Source organism: Camelus ferus, chromosome 1 (genome assembly GCF_009834535.1).
Source record: "Camelus ferus isolate YT-003-E chromosome 1, BCGSAC_Cfer_1.0, whole genome shotgun sequence".
NCBI lineage: Eukaryota > Metazoa > Chordata > Mammalia > Artiodactyla > Camelidae > Camelus > Camelus ferus.
This window is the reverse complement of record NC_045696.1, coordinates 81393648-81415960: the sequence shown is the minus strand read 5'-3', so window position 1 is coordinate 81415960 and position 22313 is coordinate 81393648. Positions and strand designations below refer to the sequence as shown.

At 42.2% G+C, this 22313-nt stretch overlaps 1 protein-coding gene across 8 annotated transcripts in view; it reads right to left on the bottom strand.

Annotated features, from left to right (window-relative positions):
- TNIK (TRAF2 and NCK interacting kinase) overlaps window positions 1-22313 on the bottom strand; it is a 362683-nt gene that overhangs the window by 15856 nt on the left and 324514 nt on the right. For 4 of the 8 annotated variants that reach the window (XM_032484363.1, XM_014562072.2, XM_014562073.2 and 1 more), the window contains 7 exons: window positions 15125-15254; window positions 9566-9730; window positions 7374-7485; window positions 7032-7118; window positions 6358-6528; window positions 4543-4686; window positions 900-1034 (listed from right to left, as the gene is read on the bottom strand). In XM_032484363.1, coding sequence (XP_032340254.1) covers window positions 900-1034; window positions 4543-4686; window positions 6358-6528; window positions 7032-7118; window positions 7374-7485; window positions 9566-9730; window positions 15125-15254 — 944 coding nt within the window. The remainder of the gene's footprint in view (window positions 1-899; window positions 1035-4542; window positions 4687-6357; window positions 6529-7031; window positions 7119-7373; window positions 7486-9565; window positions 9731-15124; window positions 15255-22313) is intronic. The other 4 variants (XM_006188085.3, XM_006188086.3, XM_006188087.3 and 1 more) reach the window with 1 other exon arrangement.

Genomic DNA, 22313 nt, shown 5'->3' with positions numbered 1-22313 from the left:
TTCCTCTAAAGTCCGTTCTTTGTGTTTAAGTTTCCTTCCTACTAGTGGATGTCACCACTGTCTGGTCTAAGTGGGCTTACCGACTGCTGGGCTTCACTTTAAGGTGGGTAGGTGCTTTTATCATGGAATTTCAAATATTAGTACCTGAACATCTTTTCTTTCTGGCCATTTAGCCTCTCCAAAGGCAATCTTACAATCTCCTGTTTAGGAGTATAAGCATGGCTGCCAACATTTTGGGAGCTAAACAGGGAAAGGAGGTGTGTGCGTGTGTGTGTGCGTGTGTATTAATGTGCCCTCATAAATGTATCCCCCACCACCAGACTGGCTGTGCCAACCTTTCATCTAGTGTTGCAGTCGGGGAGGGTGGCTGCCTGACTGGGTTCTGGAGGATTTGCTGTTCATCAGCTTTCTAACAATCTTCTCATTTTCAGTCCAACCCTCCACCTCAACCTCAGGTACACCTGGGGCCTTTCTGGGTTCTGTTCAGTGATTTGATTGACTTTGATGACTTTCCTGACTGCAGACTCAGAATTCAGTGTTTCCTGGTCAGTTAGGTCTGTTCCCAGTCATCTAGCCTTGTTCAGTTTTGCTGACATTTCTTGTTTGCTGGTTTCTCTTCTCCTGGTCCCTCTGTCCTTGTGGGCTTATGACACTTTTATTCCTTCACTGCCAGTTTCATGGGTCTTTGGGAAGGAGGAGTTCAAACTGGACTTCATTCTGGATGCACTCTTTGCACTTCATCAATCTGACTTTTTCAGAAATAATGCAAGTATATTTAAGGTTCTAGCAGTGTCTTAAACTGGTCACAAATGCATCATCAACGTCTGATGGAAAAACGCTGAGTGAAACTTAACTGAATAATTTGGTTTGAGTGAACAATTCTGTGTCTTGAGACTTACCAACTTTGTAATGAATACAGCCTTCCAAGTCCCCAACGGTGATCCAGCCTTGTTTCTTTTCTACTTCCGGGTCATTGTGTAGAATTCTGTTTCTTAACCATGAAAGATAGTAAACTCGTAGCTTATTCTTCTTTCCTGTTGAAATAATAGAGCTTTAATGTGAAGGCCCTGAGACAGCTTTTCCTCTCAATCCTCTCCCATCTCCATTTTATTTTATCAATTTATTTTTATTTACAGTTGTGTGTGTGTGTGTGTGTGTGTGCGTGTGTATACACAATAACCAGTGTCTCCAGCATCATCAATGTATTGTCTCTGCTAGGACATCTGATTAAAACAGGTCCAAGTGTTTTGGTCAAATAACCATTTTATAATTTGTCTTCATCTTCTGGTTTCTTACTTGAGCAAGCTCCTCTTATGATCTCCTCACAGTGCAAAAGGCAGTGTCTGCTGAATTCAGTAAAAGCAAATTCTGTAATGGAATGGTTGATCAGTGTTCCAGCGAAAATATTCTCGTTCTAATTACATGAAGGATCGTTGATACCTGGACATTTTAGCATACTTAAGTGTTAGCAATAGTTTAGTGGTTTGATTTTATCTAACAACAAAAAAAGGAATTTTATTAAGGAGACGAGAGAAACAAGGTCAACGAAGGCAATCTGGGCTCAGAAAATAAACCCTGGACACGTTTATGGTGCTGAGATCACTGAAAGGAGTACCAGACAAAAATAAGAAAGCAGAAAAAGATGTATACTTGGAAAAAAGCTTACAAGTTTCCTTTGATAAATGATGGTACAGTGATCCTGGAGTAAAGAATTCTTAGTATGATAAGAAAAGATCTTAAACACACTGAATTCACAAGGAGCAAAGTTAAATACACTATCTGAGATTGCCTGAGTACCAGATAAGGGTCGTCCCTTGGCGTGGCTTTTCCTATGTGATCAGAAGTTTAGGCCTGTGGGTTATACTTCACGGGTACTTATTTTCCTTTGATTTCTCGTAGGCATCAAAAAATATTTTATATCTTGCAGATGTGGTATATACCAGAAGAAAAGAATTCATTAAAGAATTGCACACTGGATTTGACAGGAAAGTGCATTTACAACTTAAATTAAGAGAACCACTGTGCAGTTATTGCTGTTTTTTTGTAACCGAAAGCCTTGCACAGGCATCGACCCTAAGAGGGTGGACAGGAGGGCCCATGCTTCTTCCTCTCTGTGCCAGAGCAGATCCGAGGGCAGTGGAGAGCCTTGGCTCCTATTTTTATTTTCTTCTTTCCCTACCTGTGTGCCTCCTGACAACAGGAAACGGTTCCACTTTTGAGAATGGGGATGTGTCACTAAAAACATAATGAAGCCTGAACATGAATATCATGTCCACTTTTGGTAGGTGGCTGGCAGATGTATGGTTTTAAATTTGATTTGGTGGTATAGCAATCAAGAAAGCAATTAGCCAGAATAAAGGACTACAGTGAATTAAACTCAAATGATAACACAAGAAGAATTTACTTGGTTGACAAACAGACTCACAGATACAGAAAACAAACTTATGGTTACCAAAGGGGAAATTGAGGGTTGGGGATAAATTAGGAATTTGGGATTAGCAGATACAAACTACTATATATAAAATAGATAAACAACAAAGTCCTACTGTATAGCACAGGGAACTATATTCAATAGCTTGTAATAACCTATAATGAAAAAGAATATATAGAGAGCTGAATCAATCACTGTGCTGTACACCAGAAACTAACACAACTTTGTAAATCAACTATACTTCAATAATCAAAAAAAGAGATGATGGTTCGCTCTTGGATGGGTTTCTGCACCACACACACACACACACACACACAAAGATGAAACTCTGAGCATTCAGTGGAAAGGTAAAAGAAACGGGGAATTGTAGGGTTGTGAATGAAAAATGTTGCTGGCCCAATAAGTAAACAAAGGATGCTGTGGCCATCAAGTCATCAGCTACTGCTGCTGCCCCCAACGGTGAGCAGTCTGGATGAAGACAAGCAGGCTCCCTGGCCTCTGCAGCCGCCCTCAACAGTGTCCCCTGAGGGGACTCAGGATGGGAAAGAACAGGATACTGGCCCTAGACAGCTGGGTGCACATCAAAGGAACAATTTCAAAGAGCCAGACTTTTGCACCTTTCCATACATAGAAAAGCAATAAATTCCTTAACCTGAGCCATCTGGTTTTCTTTAATTGACAGTAATCTTTTGATGTTGCAACTATCTGATCTTTGTGGCAAAATTCCTATAGTCCTGGCTCCTCCCCTGCCTCATTGGAGTAGTCTCTTACAGCAATCTAAGCGGCCTCCCGGGCTCGAGTCCTTAGAAAGTCTGCTCAATAAAACATAACTCTCAACTTTCAGGCTGTGTATATTTTTTCAGGCAATGGTGTCATATGAAGATATTTTCTCAAAATAGAGTACAGCTGAAGAGGTAAATTTTACTCAAGGTTCAAGCCAGGAGCAGCCCTATGTTTCTCTCTGTGAAACAATGGCTGGTTCTCAAACTTGGCTGCACGGGGGAAGCCCAGGAGCGATGAACGCTTCTGGGACCTGGGCCACACTCCCAGAGATCCAACCCGCTGGTCAGGGTGCATCCTGGGTTTCCCCATCTCCTCAGGTGGCTCTAACGTGTGGTGATACAGTCGGGTTCATACTGGATGGGATGGAAGGGGAAAAGGCGGGTGTTATTTACTAAACTCTTTCAAACACCATCCAAAAGAAAAAACTTTCAATGAAAATAGACTCCTTCAGGTTACATTTTCAATTCGTCAGTAGTTAAGGCCTTCACTTTCCCCTTTATCTTTTTTATAAGCACTTTTTGGGAACCAGAAAGCTGCAGAGTGTAGCAGTAATGATTCCTACATTCAAATCTCCCTGCAGACTCCATCACCCGATGGGCTAGCTACACTTGCTAAAATGTCAGTGAGACATTAAAGCTAGAGCAGTTCTTAGAAGGAAAGAGACCAGGGAAATTTCTGCTTACAAAATGTCTCACTCCCAGAAGCCTACATTCCCCCCACCTTATTTCATTTATTTTTTAAATTTGCATTCTCTTTTATTGAAGAATAGTCAGTTCATAATGCTGTGTCAATTTCTGGTGTACAGCATAGTGATTCAGTCATACACATACATACATGTATTTCTTTTAAGATTCGTTTTCTTTATAGGTAGATATTGAATATAGTTCCCTGTGCTGTACAGTAGAAACTTGCTGTTCATCTATTTTATATTTAGTCATTAGGTGGGAAGGAATGAATTGGGAGTTCGAGATTTGCAGATACTACATTTTTACAGTCTCCATCTGAGAGGAGATGGCAATGAGTGGAGTGCAGACCCCTGCAAAAGACCCCTGCTGAGTCTGAGCCCCAGCAGAGGGTAAAGGCCCATTAGTACACAGTCACTGTGGTCTGCCTCTGATTTAGATCTCCTGCAGAGGTGAGCGACTTCCCTTTGAAAGAAAGCCAGAATCTCTAGAGTTACAAACTGTGGGTGATGTCACTCTGGCTGCTTGGCCACAAGTCATCGTGCCATGTGTTAGCTGGGAAGGGCGGAGCTTCCTGGTCCTTCAGAAGGGAGGTGATTGCCTTCCCACCCCGACCCAGGGGGCTCCGTCATCCTAGCCCCATACCTGATATTGTCACGAGAACATTCAGTCCCTCTAGCACATCCATCTGCTGAAATCGCCTCCGGTTGATCAGATTATAAACTTTGCCTTGCCCACTTCGGTCCAAAAGCATCAGGCCATTTTCGGTTCCCACTAGGAGGTTTACACCTGCAAATTTAAAAAGCACCCCAAGACGGACTCTTACGGGCTTTACTCTTCTGCATCTGGGGTCCCTGTAAAACCTAAGAAACTGTGCCCTGTAAATATAAACTAATAGACAAGTAGGTACTTCAGTAGGGAGTGTAGAAGGAGAGGCTGGGAGACAGTAATTAAATCACTGTCCCTCTGGTAATGAAATTAGTTTTCTTTTATAAAGTGGTAGCAGCGTTCATTACATGTAGCCATTTACTACCTAGAATAGAGTTCTTCTCAAGAGGAGCCTTAGGCACAGCTGTGATGCTGGCGCAATCTGCCTGTGTTCCTTTCCTGTAATCCCCATCCTCCTTGGCTCTCCCCATAAATCCCATCTCGAGGTTCAGCCTTTCCCGATTCATGCAGTGATGTCTATCCTATTCACCTCTGACATATAATAGAGGGCCCCATTCCGTATCCTACTGGCAGAAAATCCCTTCCACTTCTCACACCAAAGCTTAATTTACATCTCACACCCAAGGTTCTGCTCTTTGTTAGGGAGATGATAAGCCAATTCAAGTGAAGGTATTAATAACCCGAGAGTCATAGAAGTATTGACTGTAAGGGACTTCTCAGGCACTAACTCTAGTCCAGCCCATCTCTCGCGTAGTAATTCCTATTACAAAAACTCGGGTAACTAAGTGGCCTGAATGGCTACAATCCTGAAAATTCACCCCTAGGCAAATGAACACCCCCCACGCCCAACAAGCACACAGACCTGCACACCCGTGGGGCCATCTACGGTGCAATGGCCTATATTCACGAACAGGTAACTTTTTCAACTTCTCTTGCTTATTGCACATCTATCTTCTAAGTAAAATTAATGCCTGCTCCTTCCACCACATGTTCATGTGTCTTTCAACCACATGTTCATTGAAACCACATGTGTCAACCACATGTTCAACCACATCTCCCATGAGATGGTTTCTAGGCTTATGCTCGCCCCTGCTAACATCTCAAATGCTTTTGCCCTTATATGATTGTGGTGCCCCAAACCAGGCCTACAATTCTGGATGGGTACAGATGGGCTGTGTCTTTCCTTGATCAGTATGTGATGTTTATGATAACACAGACCAGGATTTTGATAGAATCTCATCACACCTATACTGAGTCTGAGGTCAGTTAAAGCCTGCAGATCTTCTTCACAAGAACTGCAGGTTGATGTTTTGAACTAAAAGAGAAGGCCCATCATTTGCTGTCCTTTAAGTTTTACCTTGCTACTATCACTGGCATGGCTTTTGGCAATTCACTAAAATATTCCAGGCTGTTTTTTCAGCTGGGACATGGAGGTGACACCATTATTCCCCTTGCGGAGTGTTGTGTGGATCCCAGGGACAGAATGTGGGCACATCGCCCAGTGCTGGGCACACGGTGGATGTGTGTTACGTGGTAGCTAGTTCCGTTGTTGGCTTGAGCCCATAACTGTTATGTGACAAGGTCATTCTGCATCTCATTTTGTTATCCCGGGTACAAGGGGTCAGTTCTTTCTACATGTAAAATTGCTCTTGATCTCTCCTGAGGCTACGACAGTCCCAAGTCGGGGCTCTGACACCCACGATTCCATCAGCACTCTTCTGAAGGTAAGATCCACATGCTTTCATGTTTGAGGGTCACTTCACTAATGAGTGGTAAAAAGCACCAACTTACCCCACAGGGCCGCACAAAGTATTTCAGAGTTGAATCGCTTCTTGTATTTTCTGATTTCTGGTGTGTCGCTATGAGGCCGAATGTTGGTTGGGTTTACGTTTACCACTGAAATCTTTCTTGCTTCATTGAGTTTGGCCTGTTCTTGCCTAAGAAGTTCGCTAGTAAACAGAGCTTTGAGAAAAAGAATCAGAGAAGTCAGTGGCATCTTAAAATATAACCAGTGGAGATACGGAGAAGGGACTTTAAAACATTATGATTTCTCCTTGTTTAGTGTTGCATTATAGTAAAAGCAAGGAAACTTGAAATTATAAATATATTATACTTTTTTAGTAGAATAAAGTATAAGCCATTCAGAAAAGCAGTATTTTATCCATTAGTAAAACAGGCTTATAGACGCTACCTGGGTAGTTTAGGGAATTAATATTTATCACATAAAATTCAATAGACCATCCCCATCCCTTGTAATATATGCATGAAAAGATTTACTTTTTGAAATCCCATATTATCAATTGACAAATGGCCTAAGATGAGTCTGATGATTAGTGAGTTGCAGAATTCTAGAAAGCAAGACTCCTCTAAAATAGCCAGACCTTCGCAGTGGGACGCACACACCGAGAACTCAACACAACTCAACACGCGTTTATTAAGTATCTACTGCGTGCACAGCATTGTACCCAGGAATTGCTTTTGAGAAATATGTGATGAGTTTGGAGATCTCTGAGGAACAGCTTTTCCTAGGGCCCCTGGATACCTCTGGGTTCCTACCAGAATCAAAATAGAAGAGACGAAAAAAATAGAAATTGTTTGAGGAATCCTATAAAACTAATAATAATAATAATAATAATAATAATAATAATAATAATAATAATAATAATAATAATAATAATAATAGTAAGTCTTCCCTTTAAGACAGGGCCTAAGCAGTTAGTGGCTTAACTACTGAACTAATGATACAGTTTCATCGTATTACCGGGACAGCCAAGCTGCTCCCATAGCAGCGGGGCCTTCCAGCTTACCCGCAGCTGATGATTCCTCGTCTTCCTCATCTTCATCAGTGGGAGACGTCTGGTACACTCTGGGGTCCACAAAGGGGGTGAAGGAGGCTTTGGTGCTGCTCCCCATGCCATACTAATCAATAAGCAAGAAGATTAAGAAAAGCAGCCAGATAAATACCGCAGCAGCAAACAATGCTAACGATACTTTGAGCTTTAAAACGATCAGAGACTCTAAACCCCAAGTCAAAGCGTGTGTCTTTCTCCAGGTTCTTCTGGCAAGGTTTCTCACCAACCACTGTGTCTTTGCAGGGCTTCATTAAGCATCAGACTGCAGGAGCTGCAGTGAGCAAATTACATGGTGGGCCATATGTGGCACCTTAATATCTGGTAAGATGGCTGTGGTGACAGAGCCTCTCTCTCCCCTGAAGTAAAGGCAATCTCATGTTGACCAAATGGTTTTAAGAAAAGTGGACACAACTGCCAATAAACTCAGTAAGCATGCCTACACAGCAGTGCTTCATCCTGAACACACGATCAACCAAAGGCTTCCTCCTGAGGCCTCCGGGTCCTTCCACACTGGCCTGGTGAAGCAGGTGGATTGGTGTTGTCTCAAGAAGCCTCAAAATCTGTAATTTAGGAACAATTTCATCCAGAGATTGGAAGTGTTTCCTTCCTGTAACAGTCTCCTTAAAAGGACACTTAGACTTCTAGGCCCTGTTTGGGAGCTTCATGAAGACCCTAGGCTTGCGGGCAATGTAACTCGAGGGCTTACTTAGAAAGTAATCCCAAGGGCTTGGACAGCACCATTAAGACACGAAGTCACAACTAAAGTGAACAGAAAACTACCAGGGCTTCATGTCACGATATGCCCTATTTGAGTTTTCCCAAAGGAGCTTCAGTAACCTTCTGCCGACTTTGTCTGTCATCTCCATTCCTTCCCCTATACCCCAGTCCTTTTAATATCACAGACAGTTCCGCACTCAACATAAGAAGCATCTTTTTTTTGGGGACGGGGGTGTCTTTAAGTTTTTAGTTTTAATTTTTTAAGGTTTTTATTAAAAATAAAACCAATATCCCAAGACCCCTAAACACGTAAGGAGAAAACTACAAAGGTCCAATTTGATTTAATTCCAGATTTCCCCTTCTACGTATGAAACCAAAACCATTTCATCCTCCACAAGGTAGGATGTTCCCAAACACAGCACTTTCACGTACATTCTCTCCTTTGATCTTTAGAAGTCGGTGAAGGAGGTGCGGCAAGTGCTAACGCTCTCACTTAGAGCCGGCGAGGCAACAGAATTTTAAACAGGGTCTGACCGCACCTTGGTACCCACGGAGGTGGTCAGACAGAAGAAAACCCTGCCCACAATGCACGAAGCTGTAATAGGATGCTCTGTGTTCTTTTCTTTCAGGCAAACAAAGCTCATCTGTTCTATAACTTTAGAATCCAAAGGGTACATCATAAAAATTCAGTCTGTGGACAACATTAAAAACAGCAGTGTTTTATAATACATGCTTTATAAATACATGGAGGGCCTAAGTGTGATTCACAGGACTATTCATGAAACATGACCAAGCACCATGAACTCATCTGACCAGTCAAGCTCGGTCAATGACACCTATGAGCACTGCCTAACAGATTGTGTTTATTTGGGCATTTCTTCCCGGACTCTTTCCTATGCAAGAAAGAGAATACTCCATTTCTCCCCTTCTAGTATGGTCTGAAGTTTAGGGAGATGAGCATTTTGAGAACATATCTATTTATTTTTATTTTTCATAAACAAATCATTTCAACCTCATTTCATCTGAAGTCAAACTTAATTTGACTAAATTAATGTAAATGGGAACTTCAACTATTGGCCTTGGAATCTCTGTAGGCTGAAGTTTCCATCACGGGCCTGGGAGACAGGAGGTCCCAGTTCTGGTCCCAGCTCTGTCACAATAAGCTATGTGCCTTGGGCAAGGCACTTAACCTCTCTGAGCCTCAGCAGTCTCACCTGTAAAAACAGGTATCGGTCCAGATGGTGCCTGAGAACTCATCACGGCTCTGCTTCCAGGATACCCTCCATCTGAGTATATGCATATGTATGTATATAATAGAACCCAACCAAACACTTTTCTGGGAGTTTAGCAGAGCCTCATTCTCGAAAAAATCAGGGTTTCAGACCCCCTGAGGGAGAGCAAAGCCGCTGTGGCTGTTACGCAGCACCTACTTCAGTCCCGGAGTCCATCTCCTGGGCGTGGGTGGAGACGCGCCCCAGGCCCTCGGTTGGGGTCCCAGCAGGAGAATGGCTCTGCTGCACCAGGTCCGGCAGGTTGATGTGGCCGGCGAAGCCATTGCTGTCACTGTGGCCAGATCGCTTCTTCTCTCCAGACGTCTGAGGGGGCACAACACAGGGCTGGCCGTTAGAGAGGGAGGGCAGGGACCACAGAGTGATGTCACCCCTCGCACAGCACAGGCGCAGTGGCCTCCAAATCATCCCGCTGGGGTGTGGGAAGATACTCAAATTTCTATTTTATCTAAGAAAATAAGAAAAAAGTTATGCTTTGCCGGTGTTTAGTATGTGGATTGACCCTGGGGCCTGATGCTCCTGCATGAGGGGCGTCAGGGGTCACACAGGATGTGGGGGCTCCCTGTGGGAAGACAGGATTGCTGAAGGTGGAGGGGCCGAGGGGGGCCCATACCTGAAGCTCCTCTCCTGCAGTGTTTGTGTGCGTGTGCGCATGCACACCAGATCATTTCACCAGGTTACAATGACACAAACATGACCTGAAACAGTGCTGAGAAGCAGTGGGATGAGATAACACAAATAATCTATGCGTACTGCACGCCAAGAAAACGCAGAGATGATCCCAGCTCACAGGGCTCCTTGCAGTCACGAGGTCAAAACAATGATTAACTAATCACATCTGATGGGAGTTATAAAGCATTGAAATAATCTAAAGATTATTTGAAAATACGGATTTACATCCATTATCATTAATGTGGAATCTCTTAGTAAGCAACTATGGTGCCTTGTGCTAGGAGCTGGTAAAAAAAATGAAGTCATCATGACCAGCACAGCACCTGAAATGTTGTTTATAGCATCCCTTTTGAATGTCATTTAAAGGTATTTTATATTATGTTAATGCAGTAGGACAAATGCATGATTTGTAAATAAATGAAAACACTGTGTATTATGTAGCATTCCCTGAAATTCTTACTGATAGCATTGCATGACTTAACAAGTTGGAAATCACTGCCCTGGGGAGCAAAGCCTCCTCCCAAAAATTCTAGGGGAGAAATACAGAATTAAGAGAAAATACTAAGGAAGAAAGAGAAAGAGAGAGAGAGAGAGAGAGAAGAAAGAAAGAAAGAAAAGAAAAGAAAGAAAGGAAAGGAAGAAAGGGATAAAGAGAGAAAGCGAGAAAGAGAGAGAAAGAAAGAAAGATGAAAGAAAGAAAAGAAAGGAAAGGAAGGGAAGAAAGAAAGAGAGAAAGAAAGAAAGAGAAAGAAAGAAAGAAAGAAAGAAAGAAGGAAAGAAGGAAAGAAAGAAAGAAAGAAAGAAAGAAAGAAGAAAGAAAGAGAAAGAAAGGAAGAAAGAAAGAAAGAAGGAAAGAAGGAAAGAAGGAAAGAAGGAAAGAAAGAAAGAAAGAAAGAAAGAAAGAAAGAAAGAAAGAAAGAAAGAAAGAAAGAAAGAAAGAAAGAAAGAAAGAAGAAAGAAAGAAAGAAAGAAAAGTCCTGCTCCCAAAAAGCCAGAGCCCGCACTGTAGTCCTGGCTAGAACTGCACTTTCTGGTTTAACATTCACGTGACTGGCTCACTGAGGTTTCTTGCAGCAGACCTGATTAAGTAATGATTCCCTTCTTTGCCTTTTCTTTTTTTCATCCATTTGCCCGACACTTCTGAGCGCCTACAAGTGTGAAGCGTTGTGCTGAACGCGGAGGAATCGGTCAGGAACGAGGCAGGCGCGCTCCCTGCCTTCTTCGGGCTGGCCTGGGCGAGGGTCTATGCTGCTTTTTTGACCACCTCATGGGCCTGGCTTCTTCCTTCCGAAGCCTGTCCTGGTCTTGCAATTACAGCTCTGCACCTGCCTCTGGCTGGAAGCGACAGGGGGCATTTTTTTTGGAGTGGGGGCAGGAAACAGACTCCCAAGTTCCTGAAGGGGTGCATGTAACTGATGTTACCAGGAATAGCAGGAAAGCCTTGGTGCCCTGTGTTTCTTGGCAGCACGCTCCACCTGTCCTAGAGAAGGTCATTTGCTGGATTCATTTTGTCACAGTGCTATCCAAACATTTCATTTTCTAAATAACATTTAGAGGGTTCAGTCCTAATTTATTGTGTTGTCCCCTATTTTACATGTACTGGAAGCTTCTCCTTCCTTTTAACTTCTGTTCAAATACTGAAAAGCTTTTTAACATGTCCCCCAACTTCCCAGTAGCATAAATCACACATTGTCTCTTTAGAGTTTTGTGGTCTCTCTTGTATCAGCAGCGTTCTGCCTCAAGCCGAAAGCTGATGCAGACACACTGGTTATCAAAGAAAGACCTACGAGGGGAAAGGGCCTAGACAGTGCTTGAAGGAATCCAGCAATGACCCCTGAATATTCCCACTTCTGAGTCATCACCCTTTTGTTCATTCAACCAGCACCCTCTTAGAATTAAATACCTTCTGTGTGCCAGGCGGTCTGCTGGGAACACAAAGACAAATGAACCACAGCTCTGCCCTCTAGGACCTCATCAGCAGAACCCCAACAATCTCGACGATCTTCAGGCCCTCATCATTCCCAAAGGGGTGAGCACTAAGATGTTCTGAGGATCAGTATACACCAGGTACCATGCTAAATGCTTTGGGTTTATATCCTCACTATACCACCGTGGGTTAGCTTCCATTATCCCCATTTTACAGATGGAAAAACTTCAGTGTTAAAGAATTCAATTAACTTGCCCCGAGTGACGTAGATTGTAAGTGGTGCAATCAGAGTTTGAACCGAGGCTGCCTGGCGGCCGAGCCCAGGTGCTCCGGGCGGCTGCTGTGGTAGGTGGCTCTGCTCTCGGCCACAGCCGACTGGACCAGGAGAGGACACCTGAGCCAAGCACGGTCAGATTCCCATTGGAGTTCACAGTCAGGTCTGAGAGATATTGGTCAGTCTGCTGGGCAGCTGACCTGGGATGTGGTGAACACCTTGCAACGGGGGCCGGGGGGCGGTGAGAGCGCATGCATATGGGGGGAGAGAAAGCTGGTCTGTGGAGAGAGAACAGGGAGAAACGTGGAGGAAACAGAGGTGAGGGCAAGGAGAGACAGGCAGTGAGAGAGCCAGAGATCCACCTGCAGGTGGAAGTCGCTGAGCTGAGCTACTAATCCCTCTCCAGTTTCTGGTTCCATCTCTACATCGGGTCCCAACTCGCTCTCTGCCTTTGGATTCCTTTAATGAAAGACTTTTGAATCCTTATTCCCCTCTCTTTGATGCCTACCCTGCCTTCTTTTCTTACGCTGCTTTAAGTGGGTTCTTTTTTTCTATTACTTATAATCAAAAGAGTCTTTGTGACAATAAGCTAGTGTTCTGGTTCGGCGGGTGGAGAAACCCTGGAGAGACACCAGCTGGTCAGCGAGGAAGGCGGTGTGGACAGAGGCCCACGGAGTCCCGGGAGAGGCTTCAAGGAGAAAGGGAAGGTGGACCAGACCCCCGGGGGTCTGCGGGGAATGATGGGCTGCGGCGGGCGAGGAAGAATAGCTCTTCCAGGAGGTGGGCCCCTCGGACAAAGCGGCAGATGACAGCGGGGGTGAGGTGCTCAAGAGGGGAGCGTGGGAAGGTCCCGTGGAGCCGTAGGGACAGAAAGGCAGAACCACAGGCGCAGGGGTGCGCACTACAAGGGTCTCTGACAAGACCACGGCTAGCAGAGCCAGTGCGATCCTTGCAGAGCCGTGTCTCCCCTCCCTTGGGGATGACGAGTGGAGTGAGTCTCCTTGATGTTCACCTTGGGGAATTGAACCAATACCGCCCTGTAACGAATTCTATTGGAGTGAGTTTTTCTTTTCTTACTATGTTGTCATACTTTAACTTGTATTTATCTTTTTAATACATATATTTTTAGTGGATTTCAACTCAGGTTTGTTATGGTAAAAGCCTGCATTTGGGAAAAGGAGAATTTAGACACTGAGAGGACCAAAAGCTTTTAGGGCCCTCAGTAGATGAGATTCCTACATGACGCTGGCGAGGGCTATTTTCAAGGTGATCGATGGCGGTCATCAAGTATTTTTTAAATAACATGGAGCCATTCGGATGTGGCTGGTAACTGAACTCAAACCGTGGCTCCAAATGTCCACTTCAAGGTATTGGCTCTGTCATAAGATTCAAACAAATTGTAAACCACATTAGAAATTGGAGTCCTTTTATTTCGAGTCAGAGAGTAACTCATTCCAGAACACTTCCTCTCATGTTTTCCTAAGAGGCGAGGTATAGTGATAGAAACCCTCCACGCTTCCATTGAAATCATCCATTCACCGTGCTAGATTTATATACCAGCACGACACAATGTCAACTTCAGCAGCCAAGTCCATTTTTCATTCCAGGCGTATGTGAAAGGACTCTTTAAAGTCTACTTGAAAGATTCGGCAGGGCCATAAAATGAAATTCTAGCAAGTTGCTTTGTGAACTAGTCTCAGTAATAGCTCTACTGCCAATTACGATTTCAAAGGACTTATTCATCTCAAAACTACAGTTCCTTTCTTTCTTACAAAAAATGAGATGCCCTCTGCCTTTTTGGAGAGCGAAGCCTCCTCTTAGTGTCTTCCAATCTTTGGAAGGGGAAGGACAGATGATCTATGTTTATGTTTAAGAAGGAAGGGTGGGAAGTGTTAACAAGCAAAAGGAGAGCTCAAGTCTATGGAGGAGAGTGAAATGAAATAGTTAACATTTATTGGATGTTTGCACGCATTAACTCACTTAATCCTCCCAACCAGCTTGTGAGTCATATACTATCACTGATGAAATTTCGTAGATGACAAAGTGGCTGCAGGGAGAGGTCAAGTAACTTCTGCCCCTTGTCACCAGCCATTACTCTCCTTCCAAGTAAAGACCTGCCGTCAAACTTGCATGGTGATGGTGAAGCGAAAAGGCGGATGGGAATGTGTCCAGGCCCTTCTGGTTGGCACAGATACAGTGGGGAAACACTGCATGTTGGAGGGGCCAGGGAAAGGGAACCTGACACCCCGCCCTCCCCCAGGAAACGCCGTTCCTAGAGTTTAAAAAAACAAAATCACTCAGTGCGCTGAGGTGCATTTTAAAGTACATTTGCATACTTCTTTGTTCTGTCACCAATATAGCTTACTAGTCCTTAATGTTAATTTAACTAGATAATATCACCATTTCTTGGAACTATCCAGCAATTTCTCCATAAAATCCACAAGGATAAAACCTGGGGTAGGGAGGAGAAGGCATAGCAAGGCCAGTGATGCTATTTGGATAGACCATTCATTTCTGTGTTCCACTGGTAGGAAATATCTGGGTTTGCCAGTTTTACATCCTCAGGCTCAAATTCTATATTCCGATTTGCATAGCTCCTTCTGAAGAATTTGGACTAACGTGATTAAGTCACCCTGCAAAAGCTTAGAAGGATGCAGGAAAGAAGGTGGACAATTAAAATCACTCAACAATTTAGAAACATGGGTCCTTCTCCCTCCCCCACCCCCGGTTCCCTAAGATACACGCCATAAGCATCCTCTGTGAAAGCTCTAACATAAAAACCAATTAAGGAATGCACTTCCTTTACACAGTTTTTATCCCAACTTACCTCTCTTATCATCAAGGTTCCTTCTCTTGAAATACTGCTGCTGAACGTGTCCGCGTGCGAGGTCTCCAGCCCGTGTGTGCCGACCATCCCCACGTTGTACTGCTCAGCACTCCCAGGGGCTCCTGTTGGTCTGAAACGGGAGGGAACAAAATTCATGACAGTGCATGTTTAGGGAATACCTGTTCTCTGTCTACGGAAATTTTTTTTTTATTGTGGTAAAATATACATAACAGAAAACTTACCATTTTAACCATTTTAAGTGTTCAGGTCAGAGGCCTTAACCACGTCCTATTTTAGCCTTTCACGCTGCACTGATGCTCGAACTGGGCTCCCACTTTTGCAGTGTCCCCTCTCGACCTGCTCACTGCGCAGCAGCCAGCATGAGCCACAAGGCTCTGAGTGATCTCCAAGCCCTCCTTACCCCACCTTTGACCAGCAGATACCCTGAACTTTGCACACGCTCTCCCCTCTGCCTGGAAAGCTGTTTCTCACCCTGGTTCTTGGCTGGTTCCCTCTCATTCATCTGATTTCATCTTAAATGCTACCTTCCCCTAGAAGCCTTCTCTCACCACCATCTATGTCTTATCCCACCAGCCAGCCTCCTCTTTCTCTTCACTCTTTTTCCTTAATGGTTCTCATCACAATTAGTAATTCTTTATCTTTTTTGACTCTCTTTTAACTTTCCTATTTTCTCTCATCAGAACAGACGCTTGTGAAGGCAGAATTCTTGTCTCTTTGCTCATCATGGTATATATACCCAGAACCCAGCATAGAGCTTGGCACGGAGTAGGAGTACAAAAAATAATCATTTTGTAGAGAAGAGTTACCAGTTAAGGGCATTCTGGTGGACCAGGCATTCATCTACAAGGCTGTTTAACTCAAGAGTATCCAGTAGTTTTAAAAACCTGTAATCACCCCCACTGTGGTATATCTACTTCCAATCTGTCTCCTGCTTTTATATTTAGATACAATGGGAGAAGGGAATAGGATCCTGACATACATCCTGAGAGCAGGATTGATGTTTGCTGTGTCCTGTGGCACAGACCACAGCCCCATGGGAAACCCTGGACCAGGAGGGCGATGTGGTCCACCCACAGTTCTCAAAGCTGCACCTATAGTTACCCTACTGGGCAGCTAACTCTTTTAAAGTGGGTTTTTTAAAAACAGGAAAGGTACTAGGGTTTGTTTCTCTCAGTAGGTGTATTAATCACATCTTTTACCATTTTGTTCTTTTATTTTAATTGTTTCTTATACAGTAAAAAAAAAAAAAAAAAATTCTCATTTCTTGGGTCCTTTCAAAGCCCAAGGATTTGATGGAATATTCAATCTAAGAAAAAACGCCAGACTTATGACATCTCTGGGGCAGAGAAGATATCTACTGAGGATTTTTATCCAAAATGGAGAGGCAAAAAGATGAAAAGGTGAGTCCAGAAAAATAGTGTATAGCCAGATGCTTAATTTGAAATGATTAAACTGGAGCAGTGGATTGAATACATCCAAGTATGAGTTAGAACTTATGAGTTTGGGAAGAAATACCAAAGAAGCATTTTCAATATTTCACTCCCAGAAAGGAGCTATTAATAGTGTTCCAGAGACATGGAAGAAGAAATTGCTGTAATGAATTTCTGGTGTATTGCTAGATTGGTGGATCAGAATAATTCTCAAAACCACGATTTCTTCACTCATTTGTTTCAAATTTGCTTTATCTTGTATGTATTTTATTTTCGTATATTCTTATTTTTATATTTTATAATAAAAATGTATTTTTATTTTATATATGCCTTAAATTCTTGTTTACGACAAGGTGGTAAAACGAATAAATCAATAAATGAAGCAGTGGTCAAGAGTTGAAGCCTCCTAGGATGGGAGTCACTTTCTTTCATCACTCAGTCCCTCTTTGCTACTATTAGGGGCTAGATTTACCTGGCGGCCACCACCAGGCTGACTCTGTACAATCAAGCTCTCTTTCACCATTAGACAGTCCCACAGGAGTTCAAAGATTAAGGATAGTTTGGCTCCACTTTCTTTTTTTAAACCCTGATGATGTTATGATTCTATCCAAATATTTTAATCAGAAATATGTCAATATGAATGAATTTTCATGAAGAGTATTTCCTAGAGCTCTTTCCAGTAAGACAATTATTTGATTAATTTTCTACACATCTCAGTTACACTCTTTCCCAATTTTTGCATTTTCATTATTATTTTATTAAAATTATCATTGGTTCCAATTGTTTTCTATGTAAATGTTATAGTAAAGGTTTGGTACACAAATCAACTTTTTTTTTTTTTTTTGTCCATTGTCAAAGGCTTCTGTGGCCATTACTTCTATCAAGTCCAATTTTTCTGGACTCATTTTAAAGGTATAAATTTTATTAAGAAGATTTGATTCATCTGTCAATTTTTAGCCAATAACAAGTTTTCAGTGTATAGCGTTAGTCACAGTCAGTTTTGCCTTTTTGCTGAATAGTTTTCTGATTTTTTTCCTGTGGGTCAATTTTATACATTTCAATTTTATGAGCCAGAACTGCTTCATTTGTGATAAATTTTTATGGTGAGCAGTACAAGCTGTTTTAGTTTTATTTTACATTATTTCTACAAATAATAATTCTTATAGATTGACTAAAAGGTAATAATCTCTATTTCTTCCCTAGTCATTTTTCTGCTAAAATGGTGAGCAATTCCTCTTAGTTTAAGGTTGTTCTATTGTGTAGGATTCATCTGTTGTATTGTGACTCTTCTGTACATATTTGTTCATTCTGTGTACCTTGTATTAATTGCCCATACCATTAATTTTTCTATTACCATGTTGTCTGACATAAGGTAATGGCTGTTGATTATGGAAAAATCCCACAAATTTCTGCATGCTCCAAAGCTTTTAGAAAGCCAAGAGCAGCCCACAGTTCATGTTTCAGAGACTGCAGAACATTTTTAAATCACAGAGGAGGGCTTCTTGCTGTGTCTGTCATTGTTGGTCACTTCCTTCTGTCCTTCTCTCTCCCCTGGCTCTTGAGAGACAGGCTTTCCCTTTCAGGGTTGTCCTTGAACTCCTCTGTCTCTGACTGTTTTGTCTAGGGTTCAGAGTTCCCAGCTATGCCACAGCAATCTTTATCAGGCCTTTAGGAAGTCTTTCATTCATTCATTCATTCACTTACTTATTAAAAGTTTGTTATGTGATACAGATTGCACCAGATGCTAGAAAAAAATCTGAAGAATAGGACATAACCCTTGACTTCCAGGATGATAATCTAATGGAGGTTGAGAGACTAATAAAGTCCATAAAGTGATGGGCAAAAGACAACAGAATTAGTTTAGCAACATAGTATTTCTAATTCAGTGCCAAAGCTAAATAGCCGGGCAGAGGACCAGTGTTCTCCTTCTCCTTCTCGTGTTTTCACAATCCCTCCCTCTGGCTCTTTCTTCCAATCAAAGAACATGACAAGGTCTGTCCTCTCTCCCATTTCATTGAAACATCTCCCTTGACCCTAATCTGCATTTACCACTCAGGCTTAACACTTCTCTTTTCTTAAAATTCTCCTTGCAAAGTTCTCCAGTTTATTCTTCAACACACTATGGTTCACTCCTCAAACGACTGCTTCCTGTACTTGACTTCCAGCACCTCGGGGACACGCCCCAAGTCATTTCTTTGCTGTAAGCGTCAGTGATTACTTTTTGTCTTTGCAGTGTGTGGTTCTTGCCTGTGTCTATTACTGATCACTCCACCCATTCTTCTCTACTCTTTTGGCTTTGAGACAACTTTCCTCTGGATTTCCTTTTACCCCTCCGTTCCCTCTCTGTTTTCTTTAGAAGCTCCTCTTAAATGCTACTGGTCTTCAGAATCCTGCTTCAGGATAATCTTTTGACAGGCTCTTATCTAAGCCCATTACAACCACCATCTTTTTGCTCTCAGGTTTCTCCAGCTCAACGTGCTCCAAACAGAAACCATCATCTCCTGAACTGATGCTTCCCCCTGTATCACTGACCTCAGTTAGTGGCATTACAAGCCATCTAGCCATCCATGCTAGAAACTCCACAGTCCTTCTGGACTCCTTTCTCTCATTGAATCGGAGGATTCAATTTGGATCCTGCCAAACTTATCGCCTAAACATGCCTCCAATATCTTCTATCCTTTTTGTGACTTGCTCTTCTGCTAATAATATTCCTTATAGATTGACTAAAAGGTAATAATCTATATTTCTAGGTCTGCTTCCTTTGTTACCTGAAATGTCCTCTTGATGGTCACCCCACCTCCGGTCCCGTCCCTCTCCTCGCCACTCCACACCACACAGCTGCCAAAATGAGCTCTGAAACATACTTCTGACCGTCGCACTCTTCTGCTTTCTACTTTGAGCAGCTCCCCATTAAGCAAAGGATAAACGAAGTTCCTTCCTGTGGCTTACAGGCCCTCCATTATCTGCCTTGCCTGTCCCTCTAGCCTTACTTTTTTTCACCAATATTTTTTATTTCTAAGTCTAACAACATGTAACTTCTAGAAGTTTCCTAGACACATCGTGCCACCCAAACCCTTGGATGACTGTAGTCTATCTCCTCTTCCTAAAGGATTCTTTTACGTTTTCTGCCTCCCCCTGGGTAACTCATCCTTTAAAATGCAGTTCAGGTACCCCAGCCCCACCCCAGCGCCACTGGGATAGTTCAGGTGATCTTCACTCTGCTTCCACGTTACCCTCTGCACATCTCTGCCAACGCGCTTGACGCATGTCCCTGCAATTTCAGGCCTTATTACTGTCTGTTTCTTCAGTGCCAAGCACTGTGCCTGCTGGCATGCAGGCAGCATCCAGTAAATGTTTAATCAATCATTGAAGGTCTTGGGCCAAAGTCTTTGTTTAATGGCTCTAGTAAGATTTCATTCAAGTTTATTGTCAAAATATAGCTCTTCTACGAATTGATGAGCAATCATTTAAGAGGATAATTATTAGCATATTTAAAATGTCCTGAATAACTAATGTTGAGTTTCACCTTTTTAAAATTTAAAAAGTGACTTTGGCATTGAGTTCACTTTTCTGTATAGAATGTGCCAAAACAATGTTGTTATAATAGGATAACAACAAAAAAATCTGTTCACATATGTCATAGAATTTTATAGTACAAAGAGTGACCCTTAAAGTATGCAAATTAAACAAAATCATTTAGGAGGTTAGAAGATCCCAGGAAAGAATGTAGACTGTGACAAGAGAATCTAACTGTATTACAAATGTATTAAAAACATATTTCCATGAGCGGGGTGGGGCACAAGATGTTGACCTAAGTAACTGTGGAAACAAATGGAGTCTATACAATTAAAGGCAAAAGAAACTGCACATAAGCACTATACTCTGGTTGATAAAGTTTTTTTCCCACGGGGGTACAGATTAACCATTGTGATACTGCTATTTGTATACACTGGAAGTAGACAATTAAGTAAATGGTTGGTAGATTGAGAGAGCCAGGTTTCTTACTGTTGGGCTGAGGATTTACAGACAAGGAAGGGAAGGGTGCTAGAATGATCTGCGTGGTAATACATCAGCTGAGGAAATCTGGCTGAACTCATCTTTAGCTTACTATAGACACAGATGGCTACATACAGAAATGTTTATAAATATGTGTGCATACATGGGTTAATATACACACATATATCTCCTTGTTCTGTCAGCTGAGACGGCCTTAAAGAAATTCAATTCCAGTAGCAATGAGCATACCTAGTGCCCAAATCTTCTAATATCATTGTTTAATAACAAGGAATCAGGACTCCTTGGAGACATTGTTGATTCCAGGACTGGAGTGGGAAATACACAGGATGAACCTGCAGCATCTGATAGTGTCAGAAAGTGAGGAAGAGCTTGATGGGGGATGTCAGTCAAAGGGACACAAGAGCTTCCAACAGTTAAAGCTGGGACAACTTGAGCCACAAAATAAAGTATTTGGTTGTTATCCAAAGTTCTAAATAAATACCCATGAATCTACACTGATATAAATAAAAGTGTGAATAAATTAATAAATGCAGGAGAAGAGACAAGTCTCCCGTACAGAAGAATTCCACATAAATTATGTAGCTACTCTGCCCCAAGAAGGGTGAACACAACTCCCCACTCCTTAAGTGGGAGCTGTGCACAGCGGCTTCTTTCCAAAGAGCACATATGGAAAAGGGGGTTGGGGGGTAGTTACTTCACAGCAGAGAAACCACTACTTCAGCCAGATGCTCAAAGTCAATGTCAACAGTGGTAAGTCATGTTGATAGTATATACCATTGATACAATATGATAAAAATGACATGCAAACTCTGTGACCTTCCTCCCCCAAACAGTAGCCCTAGTCTAATCATGAGACTAACATCAGATACATTCCACTAGAGGGGTATTCTATAGTATACCTAATCAGGACTCTTTAAAACTGCCAACTTGATCAAAAACAAGGGAAGTCTGAGAAACCCACAGCCAAGAGGAGTCTAAGGAGACATGACAATGAAATAACTAAAAGTAATGTGGTATCCTGAACGGGATCTGGAACAGAAAAAGGACATTAGGTAAAAACTAAGGAAATCTGAATAAACTTTGGACTTCAGTAAGGTGTATCGATATTGGTTCATTAGTTATAACATATGTACATACTAATGTACAGTGTTAATAACAGGGAAAACTGTGTGCAGCGGTGGGGTGAGGTGGGGGAGTAACATGGGAACTCTCTGTACTATCTGCACAATTTTTCAGTAAATCGAAAACTGTTCCAAAAAGTAAAGTTTAGGCAGTTACTCACCTGAGTCTGCCCACTCTCTCCTTGAGAGTGTACTATTATTTAATAAATCCTCACTTTAAGTTCTTGAAAAAAAATTTTAAAAATAAAAAATAAAGTTGATTAATAATGAAAGAATTTAAAGGGCAATGATTTAAAGACAATAAAGCTAAAAACACTTTAACATTTTATAGGTAAAATAATCCTTTGTTCTAAAAATTATTTTTTGGCTATAGAGTCTGGGTAGGAAAATTAATTGTTTGAAGTTTTATAAAGGCTGTAAAAATAAATCACATCAACTAATTAGAAGGAAAACTACAGAAAATTTACTGTAATTAGTCCACATGTTTAGAACAATAATTTCCTCTAATTGGATTTGTCAAAAAGTATTCCTGCAGGTATTGATTTAATTCAATTCAATACACATTTATTGAACACCTGCCACGTGAAAGGCCCTTGATTT